General features: G+C 33.2%; 1 protein-coding gene across 3 annotated transcripts in view; it reads left to right on the top strand.

Moving 5' to 3' along the window:
* Positions 1-11228, top strand: part of DIPK2A (divergent protein kinase domain 2A) — a 35194-nt gene extending 23966 nt beyond the window's left edge. Inside the window, exons 1-3 of one of the 3 annotated variants that reach the window (XM_074191135.1) lie at positions 770-3214; positions 4062-4365; positions 7386-11226. In XM_074191135.1, coding sequence (XP_074047236.1) covers positions 4119-4365; positions 7386-7717 — 579 coding nt within the window. In that variant the 5' untranslated portion in view covers positions 770-3214; positions 4062-4118 and the 3' untranslated portion in view covers positions 7718-11226. Of the gene's footprint in view, positions 1-769; positions 3215-4061; positions 4366-7385 lie in introns of those variants that run through there. The other 2 variants (XM_074191134.1, XM_074191137.1) reach the window with 2 other exon arrangements.
* Positions 11229-15671: the final 4443 nt, after the last annotated feature.

Raw genomic sequence — 15671 nt, 5'->3', positions numbered from 1 at the left:
ATATCTGAGTTAGGCATTTCATGTTACTCTGAGGACCAAGAGGGCACAAATTGTTTAATTCCTGATACATTATAATGTATATCTATATCATACAGTATTACATACATGCAGTATTACATACAATTTAAATACATAATATGAGCATGGTTTGGTATAAAATGTTACTTTTATTTTATGTTAAGAAAACTTACAGAATGTTGATATTATGGTGTAAACTGACATAAAAAAGTTGACATAGCCTTTACCATGTACATTAAAAATCTTTATTTGTAATATTTACATATTTAAGTTAATTCTCAAATCTAAATAAATAAAAATGTAAGCAGATTCTTAGAACTCTATATTGATTATTCATTTCAAAAATATCTATTAGATATTGTTCTAAGATGTCATCAAACCATATTATTTTTCTGTATTTGTGAATTGTTTGGCGATTTTTCAATTTTGAAAACATTAATGTGACTAATTTTAAACCATTGTTGTCCTCAGATCAAACAGTGAAGGTATAGATTGGTAAATGGTTTTAGTTTATCTGATAATATATTTGTTTCTTTCAAAAATATTGAATACCTTTATGCTTTCTTCCTACATATAATTTTTGCTTGCTATAGTGAGGTACAATCCCAGATGTATCATTAATTACATTTGATAACACTTTACTCTCTCTCTCTCTCTCTCTCTCTCTCTCTCTCTCTCTATTTATATATATATATATATATATATACAAAATGTACTAATGTACATTACTCTCGTGTTAGTTATAAATTCTATACTAATTCTCAATTGAATAATATAAATTTAGTAGCAGTACACATGACACTGAGTAGTTTACTGCTGCAATTTTAAAATTTTCAGATGAATGTAATTTCCTGGCATGTAATGTTTTAAGTTTTTGGATTATGTTCAGTATTAAAATGAGATTATAGTTCACATTTGCATATTACTTTACATCTGACAAAACTCTTTTTAGATATTCAATCACTTGATTCAACTTTAGATGTTCAATGTCTATTATATGCATAGTACTGCTTTAAGTAAATAGAGGAGATTAATAAAATGTGGTCTCTTCTTGAAGTTAATATATAAGGAATTAAGACACCTATGATATGTATAACAATAATAGCAATAATGATGATAAAAATAACTAATATTTTTATATTACTTTGTGCTAGATACTTTGTCAAATGAAATTATTCTCTAATCTGATCTCACAGTAATCCTGGAAGATAGATGCTATTATTAACTCTAATTTACAGTTGAGGAAATTGAAGCAAAAAGTTAAAAGTGACTTGCCAGGGTCACAATCATAAGTAGGTGAAACTGGATATGAATTCAGATCTTCTTTCCTCAGGGCCCACCACTATGCATTGTGGCACCACCTCACTGCCAGTATTTGAGGCTGGTGAGAAAAATTAAGGAGAGCAAAAGGGTGGGGTTATTTGTTTTAAGCTATATAGTGTAAAGTGAAGAACAGTTTTAAGGTACCTGAGAGAACTCAGATGGCTGTGGTGGTCTGAAAGTAGAAGAGAAAGTTCAGAAATGTAGGTAGAGATTTGGGGGTACCTGCTGCACATACACAGTAGTTGAAGCTATAGGAATTGATGAAATTGTCAGGGGAAAACAGGGTTAGGGACAGAAATTTAAGAAATATTTGTAATTAAAAGTTAGGAAGAGGAACCAGGAAAAAAGAAAAAAAAAACTGATTATAGCTATAATAAGGGAATCAGGAGAGTATAACCCCAGTCCAGAAAGAAGAAAGAAATCAGTATGTTAGACTCCAGAAGAAGATGACTAAGAAAAATTGCATTTGGAATTGATGCTGCAGAGGTCAGAATTCTGGAAAGAATAAAGAACAGATTAAGAGCATGAGAATTTTTGGATTGAGGAGAGCTCACTGTGTGGTTTCAATATTAGTGAAAGAAGAGACTAAGTCAACAGATGCTGTTGGGACAGACAGATGCTGTTGGGACAGACGGAGAGCAAAAAAAAAGTTGCTTTGGAGAATGAGGGGGAAAAATCAATAAGAATTGAATCACCATTCTAAGTAGCAATGAAAGATTTATAATGAATGAAAACAGCACAAATTCAAGACTATTCAATGAAATCCAATAGACTAGAAATTGGTAGAGTTTCAGGAGGTCAAGATGTGTAAGATTCTAGATTTGGGAATTAATTGTAATAATTTTAGTCAAGATGGGTTCTAAAGGAAAGTTAAATCAGAATTAAGAACATAACCAGGAACATTTTGATCTGTTAAAAGACATATGACCTAGACTGTCAAATTCTGGAAGATTATAGAGGTAATGAATGAATAATTTTATAAAAATGCAATGTATACATATACATACACACATATAAAGCAATATCGAGGGTAAGTCAGAATCTTACAGGGTTAGATTGAATGAGACTCATGGATTCCCTAGAATATTAAAACAAAAGGGGATTTTTAATGCTTACTTAATCTGATACCCATTATCCCTCTTTCCCTGTCACTGTTCCACCCTCTTTTATAGATGAGGAAAAATAGATTCAGAAGTTGTGACTTTGCTCATATCACACATTTGTAAGTCAGAGTTAGAACTAAAACCCAGATTGTCTGACTGCAGGTGTTTTCTCTTTTACACAGTGAAGCCAATAGAGATCACCCAGAAGCCTGTCCATTCAGCTAAAGACTAGAATTCAAGAAGTCACCTTGACCTAGCCAGAGAATTCCTTGAGATAGATGATTTGGAAGGTTCAGATTCTTATTTTAGGACATGTCTACTTGGAAGGAAAAAGGGAATGGAGTCTTGAATGTTAAAGGAATAATTTAGAGGGGAAAAAATGAAGGGTTGGTCCTAAAAAAAAAGGCAAGGAGGAGAAAGCCCATTTTGATCAATCAATATATAATATTTATTAACCTCCTACTCAGCACCAAGCTCCATAACAGAGGCACAGGACAATCCCTATTATTCTCCAGCTGCTCATAGTCTAATGTGGGAGACAATACCAGTAAACTAGATATGGGACAAATTGGAAATAATCAACGAAGAGAAGGCATTGGAAATATGAAGCAGCTTTTGTGTTGAAAGTGGAATTTTAGTTATCTACTGTATACTACATTATCAAATATTGAAGGAAAAGTCATGGAAACTGAAGTATGAAGTAGAGACCTTCCAATCAAAGGGTCAGATGACTGGAATGTGACATTGGAAGGAATGTTTTAGATTACTAGGTAAGCTTTCTCTATTATTGATGAAAAAACATAAAAATGAGCCAGCAGTTCACTTATTGCTTAAAATCATAAGCATTAACTAAGTCTGGAATTTGAATCTAGATTTTGACTCTTAATCAGTTCTTTCTACTAACATTTTTCTAAGATAGAAATGCAGATGTTAGAAGGAATTTCAATGACTAGGCAGAGAAGCGTTTTTTTTTTTTTTTTTTCTTTTGTATCAGTTTGGAAGTAAGAATGATTATTCCTATTATTGGGAAAGCTTTGGTAGAGATAATCTCAATTTTTAGTCAGTCATAATTTGTGTAAGAAAATATCCTGGGGGGGCATCTTGGGTGGCACAATAGGTAGAGAGCACCAGCCCTGGAGTCAGGAGGACCTTAGTTCAAATCTGGCCTGAGATACTTAATAATTGCCTAGCTGTGTGACCTTGGGCAAGTCAGTTAACCTCATTGCCTTCAATAAATAAAAACAAAATTTCCTTAGAGCTAATACTATCACACAAAAAAACCAAAGCTGTTTCCTTGGTTTACAAAAACAGTGCTTTTATCTAGTTAAAAATGGCCATTTATCCATTATAAATAATTGTACAAGTTTAACAAATGTGTTTTCAGGCTCTGTCTAGGAGTAACCACTCTATGATAATATGTAAATATGTTTTGTTTGTACTTTTAACCAGAGCAAAGGAAGACTTAACAATTCTATGGTTCTTAGCATTAAGTAATAAAATAATTGCCCTTGAATTAATTTTTTTCTGCATCCATCAGAAAACTACTTCAAATCTAAGTAAATTTCTTTATGATACCTTTGTGTTGAAATTAAAATATTTTGTAACCCACTTTTACAGAGTTTTCCGTCTGATGAAGGCTGGCCATTTGCAAAATACCTTGGAGCATGTGGAAGAATGGTGGCTGTAAATTATGTTGGAGAAGAATTGTGGAGCTACTTCAATGCACCCTGGGAAAAACGTGTCGACTTGGCTTGGCAGTTAATGGAAATTGCAGAGCAACTTACCAACAATGACTTTGAATTTGCACTCTACCTCTTAGATGTCAGTTTTGACAATTTTGCAGTTGGTCCTAGAGATGGAAAAGTGATCATTGTAGATGCTGAAAATGTTTTGGTTGCAGACAAAAGATTAATTAGACAGAGTAAGTACTTTTAATTTTCTTTTCCTATTCCTTACAAATTTTACATTGAAACGCAGAAAACAATTTTTTTCCCCAGTCTTTGTATGGTTTGTTAGGAATCCTTAAGTTGAGAGCCATTCTTCCTCTTGCTTATTTTTTTTTTAATTTGTCTAAGATCAGAGGGGTCACGCATGCTGCTCACAACTGCATTGAGTCCTGCTTGGAACCAGATTAAAATGTAATTGAGAAATATTTAACAGAGGGAATAAAAATAAAATAAAATATAGATGTTAATTTGTGGTTTTCTAAGTCAATATGTGCTCCCCATCTTTAGTTTGACAACACTGATTTAAGGGTGACTAAAATGAATACATATGCAGAATTAAAGTTGGAAGAACCAAATTCCACTTCCGAAACATCCTGGCTCTACATCTGTGGGCAAATCCTTTGATCTCTGAAACTCTAAAAATAAGGGGCTTGGATTTGAACATCTCTGCGATCCCTTTGAATTTGTGCCATTGACTGGTACTGTGACATGCAGTGCCAGAGCCTCCTGTTATCAGAGAAGCTTTGTTTTGTTTAAACTGTTCCATTCCTGATATGTCCCAGGGAGTTAAGAGCTACAGTCCTCATCCTGGTGCCCTGTGATGTCAGTGTTTGCATCTTGTTACATAATGATCCTAACTCTCAATAAGACAAATTGGCAAAGGGGCATTTGGAGGCAAAAGTGGTTTCCTGTATTGTTCAAGAAAGAGAATTGAAGAGGGAGGCTTGGCATGTTGCTTCTTTGAGAAATGTATTGCATAATTTTTAAAATGCTATTAAATATTCTCATCCAAGGCATCATAGATTGTTTCCTAAGTATTAATATATAACAGGAGAAGATATTAGAGCAATTCCTTCATTTTACAAAGAGAGAAAGAGAGGCTCAAAGAGTGACTCACCCAAGGCTTCCTACCTGGCAGATTGAGAATTCAAACCTTGCTTCTCTGATAGCAGATTCATTGAGCTTTCTGTGGAATCATGATGTCTACCAAATTCAGGCATATTTCATTGAACATTCTTCATGCAGTGCTGAAACTTTGTGGCCACTATCTATGGTTTAATTTTTCTTGTCATTTACTTTTGATTTTTCTGAGTAATGTTTCTTGGAAAGATGCCATCTTCCCTCCATCACCCCCCCACGAGTCTTTGCTTAAATTTCCCATATGTGTTGCTATTTATATAAATGAAAACCTTTAGCATAAAATTAATACAATCATTGAAGATATTTAATTTCTGCCATTTAAGTTTAAATTTGATATTTAAAACTGTTCATATAGTTTTGAAATATTAAATAAATCATCATTCTTTGAAAAGGCATGCACAATGTGTATGCATTTATATATATATTTATGTGCATATATGTATATTTTACATCCTAGTAACAGAATTTTTATTGTATAAGGAATTCTTGCTCATAATTTTTGCCTAAAGACCAGATTTAGAAAGTCTCATCTAGTACCTAATTCTTTGAATTAATGCTCACCCATCAGATAGTACTTCTGTGTGACCCATGAAACAGAAGAGTGTGGGTTACCTATACTCCACCACATTATAAAATAAAGTTCTGAGATGCAAGATACATGGCTTCATCTTTTAAATTGCCCTAAGAATATTAAAATGGTTAAGTTGTATCTATTGATGGATATAACTATCTATTACCTCTATATAATTTTTCTATGAAGATGTATATTTTAATCTCCAAACAATTGACTTACAAACTCTTATAATTTTACTGTCATTATTATAGGATAACATTGCTATTTAAATTTCTAAGTATCTCTTACCTCATCAAATATCTTAGGATTTGTTCCTGATAGGACCATTTGAGATTATCTCATCCTATCCCTTTACTTTACAAATGAGGAAACCAAGGCCTGTGTATAGAAGAGGGTTTTTTTAAAATCATATATCCATAAAGTGGACTAGCTAGAGTTCAGATCTGAGTAATATGATTATACTTTTTTCCATGCCATGAGGATTTTATGTATCTTTTTTGAAAGACTGAAAATCATTTGAGTATAAATGAGGTTTTGAAGGGGTTAAAAGTACTGTTTTTCTGCAAATAACACAGTAGCAGAAGAGTTTAGAAATTATGGTAAGAACATCATTTAAATTGGTGTACTTTTGCTATAATTGGTTCTTTGCCAAGGAAGGAGCATACTATTATGGCTAAAGAAGAATATATTTGCTTAACAAAGAGAGAAATGGCCAATGTTGGCAAGAGGGGATTGGGTCAAAGAAGGAGAGACAAATTTATGTACTGTTATTAGCATTAGAATTTTTTCCTTTATTGGTATGAATGTGACTGTAATCAACTTGTTCATGTCTATTTAACAATTTTGAAAAGCCATTTTGAATTATGATAAAATAATAAACATGTCTATATCCTCTGACTTAGAAATGCCACTAGGAAGCATAGGATGTTAAAGACAGAAAGAGGGATCTCATAAACGCAAATTTATATAGTAGCATTTTTTTCTAGTAGCAAAGAACTAGGAATAAAGTAGATGTCCACCATTAGGGAATAGCTAAACAAATTATGGTATATGAATGTAATGTAATACTGTACTATAAGAAGTAAATAAGAAGAATTTTAAGAAATATGGGAAAACTTGAAATGATGTAAAATGGATTAAGGAGAATCAAGAAAACCATGCTCAATGACACACAGTTATTAAAAGAAAAAATAATAGAATAATAGAATTAAAATACCATGAAATAATGAGAAGAGGCAGAACTACATCTTCCCTTATTTGCTGAGGTGGGATATTATGAATGTGAAACACTGCATGTAACATCGGACTTGGTTGATGTGTGTGACAAGTTAGTTTTTGTTTTTTACTTTTCAATTTTTTTCTTATAAGATATGACTCTGGAATAAAATAGGGGGGAAGCATACTTGGTCATCTAATATTATGTGAAATAATGAAATTCATTCCATTTGGAATTGTTTTATAACACTTTATAGTACATTTTCTTCTTCCTTTTTTCCACAGATAAACCTGAAAACTGGGATGTGTGGTATGAAAGCAAGTTTGATGACTGTGATAAAGAAGCTTGCTTATCATTTTCAAAAGAAATTCTTTGTTCTCGTGCCACTGTGGATCACAATTATTATGCTATTTGTCAGAACCTCTTGTCTAGACATGCCACCTGGCGTGGCACTTCTGGAGGACTACTTCATGACCCACCAGGCGAAATTGCCAAAGATGGCCGATTGGAGGCCTTGCTTGATGAGTGTGCCCACCCAAAGAAGCGATTTGGCCGATTCCAAGCTGCAAAAGAACTTCGGGAATATTTAGCACAATTAAGTAACAATGGGAGGTAGTCCATGCCAATTATTTTCCTTCTCTTTCCCTTTGACTAGCACTGGCTAAAACTAAAGATATCACTCTATGGGGAGAACTGAAAATTGCAAGTTACCTTCAAAAGATAAATTTAATCTAGTAAATCTAATATGTTAACATTCATCAAATGTGGCATTTCAAAGATAATATGATGCTTCTCTGCAAACAAGTGTGTATCTGTCTTATGAAGATTGGAACTACCATTGACTTTCCCCTCTGAATATCTGAGGGTCAGATCAGCAATTATTTTAAAGCTATTGGAGATATCTGATAGCTTAATTGGCTTGTGTGTCAGAGGGTACTTGACATATCACAATTTTGTGACACTCTTGCATTTACTTGGAAAGTCAAGTTAGAATGGCCTGTTTTATAGGCCTCTTTTCCTCCTGATATGTGGGAGTTGTTTCTTCTATTTTATGTTCACCTTATTAAATTTATATACATGCAGCTAAATGTAGGTCTTGCTTTTTTTTTTAAACTTAACTGGTTTTCATTCGTTGCTATGTGGTTCATATTTACTATGAGGGCAGGATTCCCGTGTTTACTTCTTTCAACTGGATATTATGTATATGCCAGTTGTTTGTTTGTTTTAATATTCTGAATATGTTCAGAACTTTATTTTTCTTTCTTGTGGTTCTGTCACTGCAGCTCTCTATAAGAGCACTTCAGGTCAGTTAGTAGTTGTACAAATTTCTACCCACTATGCCAATAAATACAATTGAGCAGGGAGTTCTTGGCATATGTTTCAAAATGTCTAAGTTAGATTGACTAGAGGCTTTAAAAAGAGCTTAATAGAAAACTACATTTTAAGATCTACTTTTAGCAGAGGAGGAGGAAAATGCTGAAATTTTGTTTTTAAAGTTGAATTAGTCCAGTGGAGTAAATAAAGCATATGCCAAAGAAACATTAGTCCCTAGGCTAGATTTAAAAAAAAAAAAAAAAAGCATTTTCAAGTACTTAAGCCTGACCAACCCTAGATTCCTTAGTCTTCTGTTTTTATTTTTAAGATGTAAATTTTCTTTATTTCTTTTTAACTTTTGGTAACTGATTTCAAAGTTATTCTGGAGCTGTACATTTTAGGATAATTTTGGTCATTTGTGACTTTTTTTTATCTGTATGAATGTGTGTGTGTGTGTGTGTGTGTGTGTGTGTGTGTGTGTATGTGTGTGTGTTAAAAGTTAGCAAAATAATTTGAGTTTATGAGTGTTTCATGTTTATCTAGTTCAGGAGTAGGCAACTATTTTAGTCATAGAGGGACTGATGTAAATTTTTACTCCAAGGAAGACTGAACATAAGTATCTGGTTTAGGCTATTCAGCCAGTTGGCCAACTCTCTCAACCATGGTATCCATTGCTTATATATAAGGATGCTTTTCCTTATATCACAGATGATAATGCTGTGTGGGCTATTTAAGACTGATAATCATGCTGTAAATTGCCTACCATTGTTGTAGGTAATTTTAGCTCACTTCTGTTTACAGTACAATTTGGTATTTGACTTTATTCTAAGTAAAAAAAGTTATTGAAATATGAACAACCAAAATAACTTTTCTTGAAAATTACAAAAGCTTGGTTTTTTGCATTTTAAACAATAATCACTAGAGCTGTAATACTAATCATGAAAATAGTAGCCACTGTAGTTTTTACAGTAGCAAAAGCATGGAATTAAACCAAAATTATGGCTTCATGATGGATTATTTTCATTACTCTATTGGAATTTTCTCTCAAACCAAATTAAAGGGAGTTTTTTTTGTTTTCTTTTTAAAGAGCAGGGTGAAATAGAGTTGATAGTTCTGAAAATTTATTTAAACATGAAAAATTAGATTATATTTGCCAAAAATAAAATGAGTATAGATTATGCAAGTCATTTAGACTATTTTAAAATCTGGTCATAATCTAGCTCTCTACAAAACATTTATTGATTGGAGAAAATGATTTGAAAACTGTTTTTGCAAATTCTGAAAGGTTTAGTCATAAGTAAATTTAATAGTGGCAGACATTCACCACATACTCAACACTTTCAAAAGCCTTCAAATAGCAGCTACATTCTTAACACAAAGCATCTTTTCATTAGAAGAGTCTTTATCATAAAACTTAGAATACCAGTGAAAATCAAGAACAAAAGACCTTAACCTAACATTGAAATTGATGTTCAGTTTACTTTTTCCCCATGTTTGATCTGAATGTGTGATTACTGAATGGTATATGAGAACACTGCCAACAATGATCTATAGTAAAGGTAGTTTTTCATAACTGCCATTTTTCCCTTATAAATTTGATGTGGGACTTCGTTCCTTTTGAAATAGGCTGATAAAGCAGATTACAGAAAGAAATTGGAATTGTAAAACTATAGGGAACAACTTATATGTGAAAAGCAATAAATATTTTGTTCAATTTGCACCTATCAGATATTTATTATACAACAGCAGTTTATATTTTTAACCATTACCCATTAATAGACAAAATCAGTAAAATATTTTTGAATGAGACATTTGGGATTTGTATGTGCATTAAAATTGTCTTTTGTACTGTAAGTTACTGTTTAATTTCAATATTTTACCAGAACTGTCTCCCTGTGCCTTTATATTACAAAGTTGTTTCTACAACTTTTAATGATCTTAATAAAGAATACTTTATGAATCTCACCTTTTTCAAACTCATTATTGTCTATATTAAATGTCTAAATTTTGAGTAAAAATAAGCTTCTTTATCAAACTGTACAATAAATAGGGGTCAGGATTGTATCTGTTATATGCAGACAAAAAATTTTAAGTGAACTTTTTTTAAAAATACCATTTCATTTGTTATTTGTTTCTGTGCTTTGAAAATTTTAAATCACCTCTTGTTAGTCATTAAAAACATATGCTATAAATATTATGATGAGGAAGAATGCAGGGACCTTTGCTTTTTTTAATATCATGTTCAAAACTTGTAATCCTCTATGTTAGAATTAAATTACATATATTTATAATGGAACGGGTGCCTTTTCTTCCCCTATTGAAACCTATTTCTCTTCTGTTGAAGTGTGAAATATTTTCCAAAGTTTGGGGGATAACCAAAAACATTCTTTTAGTTTTTTTATGTTTCTTTTCAAAAAGGGTTCATAATTTATTAGGGTAAATAACATAAAACATTATTTGTCTAACTTCCCTCATTTTCTTTTCAAAAAAAGGTTCATAATTTATATGGGTAAAGAACATAAAACATTATTTGTCTAACTTCCCTCATTTTTGTAATAAGAAACCTGCCACTTTTAGAGATTAAATTAATTGTTCACTGTTAGATTTCTAGTTCATGGCAAACCTTTAAACCAGACTTGAATCTCTTTTCTAGAGATCATGTTATTTTATCATAATCATTTTTAAGAACAAGGATCATAAAGTTCTTAAAGTAAATGTAAGTATATTAAAACATTTCATACTGTGGCCAGTTCAGGGAGGGAAAAAGATAAGAGGCAGAGTTGTAGTACTGTTGGAAACTAGGAGAATGAATCCAGCTTGGGTTTGGGAGGGTGGGGTGGTAAGAGTCTCCTAGGAGAAAAAGGATTGTGTTAGAAAACACCCATTGTGTTAGGAGAGACCCACAATCTCATTTTTACAGACAGACCTGCATCTGTACTTCTACCTGAATTTTACTTCTATTTACCATTGGAAATAGATTATACAAATTTATAATGAAATATTTATTAGCACGTCAGATTCCCCTCTGGAACAGAAGCAATTTCTTCTACTTACTATATAGTTTGGGGATGGGTGGAGTGAGTGAAGGTAGGATGGGTACATCCAGGTGAGATAGACATTTTAAGGACCTCTAGATGCAGGAAAATTAATTTACTAATGCAGATGAGCAACTGTGGTCTTAGTTGTGTGCCCTGTGTCCCACAGCTAGTACATGACTGATGTGGGACCCTAGTCAGGATCTCTGAATCTAAGACTTCTCTATCCACTGATATAGACTGTCTCCTTTTAATTCCAGAACATGTTGAAGCGGGACTGGTGGTGTAGTGGGAAGTGGTCTGGGGAGCAGTAGGACAAGACCTTTCCCCTTATTTACTCTCAGATCTTAAGCAAATCACTTTTGTGTAAAGTGCGATATATTTTAGATCTGTGTTTTAGGCATTTCCAGTTTATTTCTTGCTAAATTGTTAAAATGTTTTTCTATTCCATGCTCCTTTGACTCTCCTATCTTATCCTGACTCTTTGGGTTAACATTTTGATAAACTTTCAGAAATAATTTGACATAGCTTTTAACAATGTTAAAATCACACTTAGCAAAAGAATAAGTGATATAAAATCATTTTATTTTATAGTCAGAATCTTTATTCTACTCAAAGCTGTGTTGCCCCTTGCCTCACATTAAAACCTGTCTTTGACCACTTTGTAAAGTAACTTAATTCTCCTAGCACTAGCTTTTGCTTGGAAGTAGTTATTTTAAATAACTTCCCAAACCACCTACATCATTCAATTCACCATGGATAACTTAAGTAGGTGGTAAAGAATTAATACACAATTCTGTTACAGAGCAAATAAAATGAAGTAAAATTTAGTTACCAAGACTTGGGGGATTGATTTTATTCTTTGGTTAAACATACCAATTTTTAGAATCCAGTTAGAACAAATTAAAGATGTGCTAATTTTTGTATCTGGATGTGAAAAGAGAATATGTTTGATTCTTCTAGCCTAAAACAAGGATGTATATTAATAAAAGAGTGCCTAAGGGTATTCTTGAGTATCCCCTTTGTATATGTCATTAAACTAGATACTAAAGTGAGAACAAAAGAAATTTCCACCATCTACCTTTAGAAGCATATAATCAATCTGAAGTGGAGAGAAACAGTCTGATTTCTAGAAAAATAATGGTTATACCAGATGATTACTATGGATGAGCTTCAGCATACTCTGCAAAATGTACCTATAAAACTTCAGGTCTTTCCATGGTCTAGGCTCTGCCTTTAGGATTCTAGCCCCAGATTTTGGATAGTCTTGTCCTTATTTTTTATCCAATAGATAAAGAATTATGGGCTGACTACAATTATTTTCTTTCCTTTGGGGTGCTATAGTGGAAAGTGACTAACCTGGGAGTTTAGACCTAATTTCTTAGTCTCAAAAATCTGTGAGAATTAGGTCAAGTCTTTTAAAACCTTTGAGACTCAAGATCTTCACCTGTAAAATTGAGAACCTTAGACCATAGTATCTCTAATGCTACTTTTAGCTGTACTATTCCATGATGTATGCTATCCTTCCCTCCCCCCCAAAAAATTTTTTAGCAGTTTAGTTGAAGTGAAGTGGCATGAAAATAGAGATAATGAGAATTCCTTTATCCTATCATGAATGAATGAAAAATCATTAAGTACTTTCTGTAAGCCCCAGACACAGCTGCTAAGCATAAATTCATGTTTCACAGATTTGGTTTTTCTTTTGGGGGGAGAGGAAGATTTGTTGGAGGGAAAAGGCAGAGTTAATTTTAGGAGTTTTTTAGGTTTTTTAAATTTTAGTGAGTTTTTCTAGTGTTTTTCTTTTAGTTTTTAAATTTTAGTTTTTAAAATTAATCTCTTTACTCAAGCAGGTTATATTCTCACAGGGAAAGACAATCCAGAGAGGAATAGTGGCCAGAGAAGGAACTTTGGTTTGGAGAATCTCGGGTCTATTGAGGTGATATCTTGGGCAGTTAATTGCCCTTCCCAAGAACAATGATACTCTTGATGACTGTCCCCAGAGAAGTGGGAAACCAGGGTGGGTAGGGGAGGTTGAAATGTGGATTTGGCAGTCTTCTTTCTACATAAGAGTGATTCTTTCCTAGTGTTTGTGTGTGTGTGTGTGTGTGTGCGCGCGCACGCACGCACACATGTAAAGAGACAGAAGAGCTGTAAATAGCTTTTTACATGTTGTCTTCACCATTAGATTGTGAATTCCCTAAGGACAATGATAGTTTTTGGCCTTTGTTTGTATCTCCAGAACTTATCACAGCAAAGTAGGCACAATGTTTATTGAATAAAAAGGAAGGAAGGAAAGGATGGGGGAAAGTTCTGATGTAGGGTCTGTGAAGTTGTTAAAAAACAATTTTAGTGATTCTATTTCATTATAATTGATTTCATTATAATTTTGAATATTTAGATATTTAAAAATATGACAAGAGATGTGTAAACTTTTCCAAACTGATAAAGGGGCCCAGGTCCCATGCTAAAAAGGTCAAACTGTGCCAGGGAGATGCAAGCATACTGTTGATTATATAAGTAGGGACAGAAGGAAGAGTTAGTTGTACCCAACAGAGGAAAAAATACCTCTAGGAAGGAAGAACTAAGCAGCATTCTGTTGGACCATGTCAATAGGATAGTGTAAGTCACACTTCCTCCAAGGCTACAAGCTATCCTTATTAAATTCTCTAAAATGTAAAGTTGTGAAAATAATTGATAACATTGCTTTCAAAGTATAGTGTATCCGTTGTTCTTTGTTTTCATGTTTTTCCTTTCTCCAACTCAGTTTTCTGAAATTGTGACTGTTATTTCATTGTTTGCCGATTATAAAGTCCCTTTGTTCTGAATTTTGTAACTGACCATTTGCTGTGTGACAGTCTCTCCTTATTTTAGTTTTTTACATCTCTAAAGACTATTTGAACATAATGCTGTATTGGGTAAGACTGACTTTCTAGCTTCATGGTTTATGAAGAATATAGACTGACTTTACACAGTTCTGTTGGGCCTTTTCTCTTCTAATTCTTTTGTTCTTGTTTTTGGTGTTCACCTGGGTTAAGTTTGGCTTCAGAATTGCCATCTCTATAGTCATTCATATGCTGGAAGCCTTAGTTACCTTCATTATTTATGTTTTACATGCTAACCCATGTGCTCAATATTCAGAATTGTAATCAATCAGGAGAGAAGACTTGTGGGGGGAGACTATTCCTATTAAGGGGGGAAAGTGAAAGCCTTGCCAAAATGGTTTGTATGATGAGCAGAGCACCACGTGTAGAGTCAGGGGGACCTGAGTCCAGTCCAGCCTCAGACACATGCTGGCTATGGACCATCTTGGGCAAGTCACTTAATCTTTATTCACTTCAGTTTCTTCATCAGGAAAATGAAGATAATAGCACCTACCTCATATTGTTGAAATAATAAAAGCCAATTATTACTACAGCTCAACTCTCCTTAACTCTAGAAGGACCCATGTGCCAATTGATGTAGATTTGCTTGGACCTTCAAGAGGTCTTAAATTTCTTCTATTAACATTGTGTCATGTGATAAGCATGTTATCTGTTCTTTTAAGTTTTTTTATAAAAATGTTAATCAGCACAATCCACTAGACATGTTCCAAATTGACACAGACCCATTAATGACAGTGTTTGGGGGAGGGGACATTCAACTGCTTCTAAATCCATCTAATTATCTTCTTTCCAACTTTTTTTCCTCAAATACATTATTGAAATGTAGGTAGACTAGATCAGCAGCATTCCTTTGATCTACAAGCAGGGTAAACCTGCAGAAAATGCAATTCTTGCCCTCTGATATGATTTACTCTTGATGAAGCCATGTTATTTGTATGTGTGTGTGCTTACTGCTTTATTTCTAGTTATTTTCAAAGAAAACTGACTTCACAATCATGTCTCTTAATAGGAACTAATAATGTACTTAAGGTCATATCAGTATTCTTTTACTATTTCCCTCCTTACCTTTACTCAATTTATCATCAATAAGTATCTATTGAATGTCTCCAAAGTTCCAGAAGCTACTAGTCGCTAGAGATATCAAGACAAAAGTTAAATGCTCTCTGCCTTTGTGGACCTCTTTTTCTATAAGGGAAAGCAGCATATAATAAATATGTGTGTGTGTGTATATACCTATATATATGTATGTACATACACATATATATCTGAAAGTAAATACAAAATAAATGTATTTTGGTGGGTGTGAATGAGGGTAGGCATCTGGAGGGATTAGGAAAGA

This window comes from Macrotis lagotis, chromosome 6, assembly GCF_037893015.1.
Source record: "Macrotis lagotis isolate mMagLag1 chromosome 6, bilby.v1.9.chrom.fasta, whole genome shotgun sequence".
NCBI classification, from domain to species: Eukaryota; Metazoa; Chordata; class Mammalia; order Peramelemorphia; family Peramelidae; genus Macrotis; species Macrotis lagotis.
Note: the sequence above shows the minus strand (reverse complement) of the source record. Positions and strands in the feature narration are given on the sequence as shown.